This window comes from Sorex fumeus, unplaced genomic scaffold, assembly GCF_029834395.1.
Source record: "Sorex fumeus unplaced genomic scaffold, SorFum_2.1 ptg000063l, whole genome shotgun sequence".
Taxonomy (NCBI): domain Eukaryota; kingdom Metazoa; phylum Chordata; class Mammalia; order Eulipotyphla; family Soricidae; genus Sorex; species Sorex fumeus.
The window spans coordinates 69,352,166-69,359,801 of record NW_026606120.1 but is presented as its reverse complement, the minus strand read 5'-3'; the positions used below and the strand labels follow the sequence as shown (position 1 = coordinate 69,359,801).

The 7,636-nt window shown below is 52.0% G+C and overlaps 1 protein-coding gene across 1 annotated transcript; it reads left to right on the top strand.

The window, feature by feature from the left end:
* The first annotated feature begins 253 nt into the window (after window positions 1–253).
* LOC130035853 (nucleoside diphosphate kinase A) lies at window positions 254–5,489 on the top strand. Its single transcript, XM_056127772.1, has 5 exons — window positions 254–394; window positions 2,346–2,475; window positions 2,936–3,037; window positions 3,929–4,041; window positions 5,192–5,489. The coding sequence occupies exons 2-5, from the start codon at window positions 2,350–2,352 to the stop codon at window positions 5,307–5,309; spliced, it is 459 nt and encodes a 152-aa protein (XP_055983747.1). The 5' UTR covers window positions 254–394; window positions 2,346–2,349; the 3' UTR covers window positions 5,310–5,489.
* The last annotated feature ends 2,147 nt before the right edge of the window (window positions 5,490–7,636 follow it).

The window sequence follows — 7,636 nt, the reverse complement described above, 5'->3', positions numbered from 1 at the left end:
GGAGAGCCGAGACGGCGCGGGTAGCCCGCCCGGGCGCCGTCCCGCTTCCCGCGGGCCGTGCGCGCCCCCTGTCGGCAGCGTCAGTCCCGGCCCAACCAGCCCAACCGGAAGTGACTCGCCGGCTCCGAAGCGACCAAAATGGCAGCCCGCCGGAAGCGCCGGAGAAAGCGGGCCGGAAGTCACGCGCCGGAAAGGTGCGCCCTGGAAAGAAACCCGACTCCCAAGAGGAAGTCGTGGCCGCTTGGTGTTCTGTCACAATGGGCCCTTCGGGGGAGTCGAGCCCGGCAGAAGTGCGTTCCGCGCACGCAAGGGCCCGGGAGCCACGTGGGGCCGCGGAGAGCGTTTCCGGTGCGGGTGGCGGCATCGCTGAAGCTTGAGAGCGTCTGCTGCGAGGGTGAGAAGAGGGGCTCGGGGTCCCGAGGAGGAGGAGAAGGAGGAGGAGGGGGATAGGGGAGCGGGGTGCTGGTGGCCTCTGCGCCGCGGGGGACGCGCGGATGGGAGGACGAGAGGGGCCGCAGGTGCCAAGCTGCCAACCTGCTTCGCGCCACGCGGACTCGCCTTAGTCGGGCGCTGCCCGGTCCATCGGGCGCGGCCTCGGGGCCCGACCCCCCTTATTTATCTCCGTCCGCTCTCCGTTTGGTGAATGCAAGACTGGGATGAGCGCGGGTGGGTCTCCAGCGCCACTTAGAGTTTTGGTACCCCCCCAACCCCTCCCACCGCCCTGTAAGAGACATTTGTGGCCCGTTCGGCCCATTTTCTCTTGGGCAGTGCATGCTTGCCTGGACATCCCCCTCGCGGGTGCCTCGCGGGACCGGAGGGCCCGACCCTCTTCTTGGAGGGGCGCCGCGATGAGCTTGGAGCACGTTTCTGCTTTGCTGTTCACGAATGGGGGTGCGAATGAGGGCCCCGGGGCCTGGCCGAGCCCGCCCCGCGGTGTACGGGTCGGGACGATCAGGGGTCCACTCAGGTGCTGGAACGCCGGGGTCGTTGTTCAGAGGGACGCGGTGCCGTGCGCTGCATCCGCTTGTCCCCCCTCCACCCCCGCCGCCCTGCGGAGAGCCCGAGCCGGACCTGCGCCTCTTCCCAGAGATAGCAGGGTCGGGGGTGGGGGGACTCCCCCAGGCCTCCCAGCTAGGTGGACTGCGTCCCAAGCGACTGCCGGCCTTAGGTCTTCCAAGGCCACCTCCGACTGGTCGGATTCTTCCTTACTTCTTAGGGGGTCACTTAATCTTCCTAGCGTTGGGGAGTCTGCATTTGGCTCCTCGGTTCAGTGCTCCCGATCTGTTTCCCAACATGTGAAGCGAAGGGGACTGTAAAAATCTCTCAAACTTTCTCCCACTGTGGCTGTGGTGGTAGGTAGAATGGTCCCATATTGTGCCAGACCTTACTTGAATTTCTCTGTAGTTTGCCTCATCTGGATGGTTAACGAAGATTAGTCTTTTTTTTGGGGGGGGGGGGGGTGGTTCATGCACTAACTGTGCTCAGGGCCTACGCCTGGCGCTGCTCCGGGGACCCCGTGTAGTTGACTCTACAGAGAAACCCCCAGTCAGCCACATGCAAGGCAATGCCTTACCCACTGTATATCCCCTCCCCTCCTGAAGAAAAAAAAAAAACTCCTTAGTTCCAGCACAGTATCGGATATACAATATATGCTTAATAGGAACTTAATAGAAACTTTTAATCAAATGAAATAGAAATTACACCTCTTGGGGCTGAAGCTGTAGTACAGTGTGGAGGGCCTTTGCCTTGCACCCACCCAGGTTCGATCCCCGACATTCCATATGGTCCCCCAAGCACTATCAGGAGTAGTTTCCTAGTGCAGAGCCAGGAGTCACCCCTGGGCATTTCTGGGTGCGACCCAAAAAACAAAAGAAAAAACATTACAACTCCTGGGCCACAGTGACTGTATAGGGGGTAGGGTTCTTGCCTTGGGTTCAGTCCCGGACATTCATGGGGTCCCCCAAGCGCTGCTTGGAATGAACCCTGGGCTCAGCCAGATCCTGAGCACCACTGTGTATGGCCCCAAAACAAAACAAAAATGAAATTACAGCTTCTGCTTTTGGATACCCCCGTCACCGTTAGTTGATAGGGAATTCCAATAGGACTTTGGTTCTTGCTTGGGGGGGTGGGGCTTGCTCCCCTGGTGCTGAGGGCGTAGCTGCTTCCATGCGGAAAGCTTGCACCCCTGGCCTCGAGCCACCTCCCTCACCTCAGAACCGTGTTTTTCCAACAAGACTGGGAGTTGACCTCCCAGATTTAAAGCAGCTTATGGGGTAATCCTCTGAGAGGGATGAGGATACCAGTGTATTCAGTGTATACTTACTCCCCCACCTGCCTGTCCCCAGGACCATGGCCAACTGTGAGCGAACGTTCATTGCCATCAAGCCTGATGGGGTCCAGCGTGGGCTTGTGGGCGAGATCATCAAGCGTTTTGAGCTGAAGGGATTCCGCCTTGTTGGTATGAAGTTCATCCAGGTAAGACGGTGGCAACCTTCCTGTCTTCTCTGGTGGTGGAGGGGAACATCAGAGGTCAGGCCTGTTGGAGGATGAACTCAGATCACTGGAAATCGGAAACTCTTGGAGGCTGATTCTTGAACCATATTCAACTAATACTTGCCTATAAGTATTCTTTTTTGGGGTCACACCCGGAGATGCTCAGGGGTTACTCCTGGCTCTGCACTCAGAAATTATTCCTGATGGTGCTTGGGGGACCATATGGGATGCCTGGGATCGAACCCAGGTCGGCTGTGTGCAGTTTCCCCACTGTACTGTTGCTCCACCCCCACATAAGTAGTCTTTTTTTTCTTTTTGCAAGGCAGAGTCCGGGATTACTGGAAAACCTGATTTCCAATGCAAAGCTCTGGGCATATTTTTTGTTGTTTGGTTCTCAGATCATTTGCTGATGATCCTTTTCATCCTTTTCCCTGGGAACTAGGCTTCTGAAGACCTTCTTAAGGAACACTACATTGACCTGAAGGACCGCCCTTTCTTTGGCGGCCTTGTGAAGTACATGCATTCGGGACCAGTGGTCGCCATGGTGAGTGCTGTGGTGTGGGGGTACCCTATGAATGCCTCTGTTAGGAGGAAGGAATGAGTATTGCTTCATTGCTCAGTTGTCATGGATGTGGAGGAGGCTGGGGCTGGGAGGGCTGTACTGTTGGGTTGAGTGCTATCTCCCCGGCCAGCCAACATCAGAAGGCATTTGCTGAACCAAAGAAGGGTGGGGCCTGGCTGATGTCAGTCCCTAGAGAGCAGGAACTGTTCTTTACAGCAGCTCTCCAGGTGGATGTTGTCATCTGTGTCCCAGGCTTTTTCTGAACACTGGGAAGTGATCATGAATAAGATCAAGTAAGTGCCTGTTCCCATGGCGTTCTCTGCTTACACATCTTAAAAAGGGAGTGTGGACAGATGATTAAGAAACCATAATCAGATCTATCAAGTAATGATTGGTGACAGGCACAAATGTGAAGTCAGATGATGAGACAAGAAGTGACTGTGGTTGAGGAACAGGTTTTCAAACTGGAATCTGAGAAGGAACCAGCTGTGAGTAAAATTACAGTGAAGAACATTTTCAGTGTAGGCAACTGCATGTGCTAAGGCCCTGACCTCGGGGAATTAGGGGTGACAGAAGGGACAGTCAGATGAGCTGAGTTCAAAAGTAGAGTAGGGGCTCATTCATACAGAGCTTTGTTGGCTGCTTATTCCATGAGGGTTGAGAAGATATGAGAGGCTTATACTCAACGTTTAATTCATTGATTTATTTTAGTGTGTGTTTTGGGCCATACCCAGGCTTACTTCTGGCTCTGTGCTAAGGAACAGTAGATGCTTCATATTTGGGTGTCTTTTTCAGGGTGTTCCCCCCCCTTCTCCTTTCATTTAAATGTTTTCCAAATTTCCTACTAAGATTGGTTTTCTCTTTTGTTCTGAGGTCTGGGAGGGGCTGAATGTTGTGAAGACAGGCCGAGTGATGCTCGGGGAGACCAACCCAGCAGACTCTAAGCCTGGGACCATCCGAGGGGACTTCTGCATCCAGGTTGGCAGGTGAGAGTTGGTGTTTGTTTGTTTTTCCCTTGGGGACTGGGGGAGAGGGCTGTATCAGGGTTGGGACTTGACTTGTATACCAGGTTTTTGAGCCATTTCCCTAGTTTGAAAGTTGGTACTCCTTTTTCCTTTTTTGTTTTGTTTTGGTTTTGGACTTCATTGATGGTCATCACTTACTCCTGTTTCTGCACTCAGGATTACTCCTGGTTGGGCTTAGGGCATATGGGGTGCCAGGAGCTAGGGACAAGGCAAATGCCCTACCTAGTTTACTATCCCAGGGTCCCTAAGAGTTGATGCTTTTTTTTGGGGGGGGGTCACACCTGGCAATGCACAGGGGTTACTCCTAGGTCTGCACTCAGGAATTGAGTGGTGCTCAGAGGACCATATGGGATGCTGGGAATTGAACCTGGGTCAGCTGCATGCAAGGCAAAAGCCCTACCCGCTGTGCTATCACTCCAGCCCCCACAGTTGGTGCTTTTTTGAAATCCGAGTTTGGTGCCTAAAGAATCTGGGTCCCTGAGTCTGGACTTGACACTTTCACAGAGCTAGTTTTTGTTTTGGGGCCACACCTACCTCAGTGCTGGGGCGCAAACCCTGACCACTTGTGTGCTAGTCATGCTCTCCAGCCTGTTGAGTTATCTTTCTGGCCTGCGGTTTTAGCCAGACATCATTGTTTTCCTTCTTCTTTCTTTCTTTTTTTTTTTTTTTGTTTTTAGTTTTGGTGTTGCTCAGGCCTAAGTTAGGGCTCTGTGCTCAAGGATCACTCTTGGCAGTCCTCAGGGTACCATATGTGGTGCCGGGGATCGGAACTGGCTTGGCCACATACAAGGCGAGCACCGTACCCGCTGTCCTGCCTTCCTTTCGCTTGGGTTTGTCTTTCCAGGGACCCTGCCGTTGTTTGTCAGCCACGAGGGGCTGCTGTGATTCTTGGGAAAGGAACGTCTGATAGAAGTTGGTGGGCCAGAGTCCTTCCTTAGGGTTCTCACTTCTGGCACCGTTGCTAGGAGAGCTGGTGGAGTAGGGTGCATTCTGCATTAGCGTCATGGAGCTTTCGCTGTTGCAGTCGCTGCAGGCCTTCGGGCTCTGGGAGTACAGGGTTTCTGGCAGTGGAATCCTGGTGGTGATTACATGGCTTTGTCTTCCCCTCCAGGAACATCATCCATGGCAGTGATTCCGTGGAGAGTGCAGAGAAGGAGATTGGCCTATGGTTCAGCCCCGAGGAGCTTGTTAGCTACAAGAGCTGTGCCCAGAACTGGATCTACGAATGAGCGGGACACACCACCAGCTTGCTCTTCCACTCTGTTTCCTCGTCGCTCATCCAGGGACCCAGCCATAGCAATTCTAGTCATCTCAGAACTTCTCGACATTCCACAAGGAAATTCTGGGAGCCAGGGGTGCTCCCGGTACAGTGTTAAGTGCTGCCGTCAAATTAAAATGTTTCATTCCAACGGAGGAGTCTCTGGGTTTTCTTTAAGTCATTTTATTGGGGCTGGAGTGATAGTACAGCGGATAGGGCGTTTGCCTTATACGTGGCTGACCTGGGTTCGATTCCCAGCATTCCATATGGTCCCCCAAGTGATGCCAGGAGTAATCCCTGTGCATTGCTGGGTGTGACCCAAAAAGCAAAAAAAAAAAGTCATTTTATTGTGGGATTTTGGTGGTGTCACACACTTGGTGGTATTGTGATACGCCATCATGTACGCTGGCAATGATGTGACCCTGGGCTCTCAGTGAGATGGGTCAGTGCCAGAGTCCAGGGCTGCAGAAGTCCCAGGCAGGTGTCTGCAGTTGGGCCACCCCCCAATCCCTCTGTGGGTTGCTAGTGTTACCATATTCCTTGTACAATAGTTCCTAGTGTTACTGTATTGCCTTGTAACTTTTCCCTCTTTTATGTACCCTGGATAACTTGACCTGAAAGTATCAGCATAATGTAAATTCTTATAATGGCCTTGCAGGAAAGACTAGAGAGGGTTGGAGTGTGGACGGGGTGTTAGTCTTGAACATGGTTGACCGGGTTTCAATCCCCAGCACCCCACATAGTCCTCTGAGTCCTTTGAATCCCGAGCACAGAGCCAGGAGTAAGTCCTGAGCAATGCGAGGTGTGGCCCCCAAACAAAAAAAAAAATAGGTATCAAACTTACCTTCTATAGATAAAAATCCAGTTTGAAAGTGAAGAAAGAGATAGAAGAGGGATTAAAGCACTTGACCTTTGTATGTCACTACTGGTGTGGTCCTTGGCTCTCCATATATGCCCTGAATACTGCCAGGAGTGATCCTTGAGCACAGCATGTGTGCCCCAAAACTAAAAGGATAAGTTTTTTTTTGGGAAAGGGTAAACCAAGGACAAACTCCATTTCTCTAGGCTTTGGGACAGGTGTTTTTGCCTAATACTGATTATTTTTTGGGGGGGTAGGAGAGGGGGTACACTCAATCATGCTTAGGACCTACTCCTAGCTCTGCAATCGGGCATTGCTCTGGTGGTGTAGGGAAACATGGATGCTGGGAGCAAACCTGGGTTGTCCACATGCTGGGCACCCTTCGTGCTGTACTATTGCTCTGGGCCCCTAATACCATCTTTGACTCAACTTCCAGTGCACATTCTGTTTCATGCAAATCTTGACTTTTGGGGTGGAGGTGAAGGGAATAATAACAGGGTTTGTGAGTGTGTCTTAGAAAAAAACACCTAAAAAGAATCCCTTTTTGGAATGCCGTGCCACAGAGGCTGGGTGGGGTGGAGCGGACGGGGCAGGGGTGGTGGAAAATGGGCACTGGTGGAGGGATGGGTACTCGACTATTGTATGACTGAAATGCAAGCATGAAAGTTTGTAAGTCTGTAACTGTACCCCGTGGTGATTCACTAATAAAAAATTTAAAAAATCCCTTTTTGACAAATGAAACAAGTTGAGGACATTCACCAGCACAGGTGAGAGAACAGATTCAGAGGGAGTAGAAAGGGTCTGATTTTATGTGCAGCAGAAGCAAGGGTGACATCACAGCTTATACATATTCTAGTAGTTTGGCAGAAACTCATCCATATTCATGAGGGAGAGCAGTGAGCCTGTACAATTGAACATAACACAGGAAATGGTGGAGAGGGGTTGGAGAGAGTTCAGTGGGGAAAGTGCTTGCCTTGGGTACAGCCTACCAGGGTTTAATCCCCAGCATCTGATGTGGTCTCCCAAGCCTGCCATGAGTGACCCCTAGAATGCAGAGCCAGGAGTAAGACCTGAGCTAAAAAGAATGGAGAAACATCAGGAGGTATATTTTAGGTTGGTGATAAAACTTAAGGAGACTAGAGGATGAAATGGGTTCTGCTGCCAGTGTATGGTGGCTGGTACCTACTGGCAAAGAGCCTGGGGCCTTCCATTGTGCAAAACTGTTCTTAAAGTTCTCTTTGGAACCAGAGGCAATAGAATGTCACGGGAACAGCTCTTCCCAGGGAAAGGCCTGGGCTGGCACCTCACAGACATGCCAGGTTGTGAGTGCAGATACAAGCCTCAGGCTAGTCTTTGTTTTTCTTAACCTGGGTCCTAAACTTCCCAGGAAAGAGAAGAGGAGAGATTGCACACAGCTTTGACACGGGGAACGGACGTGT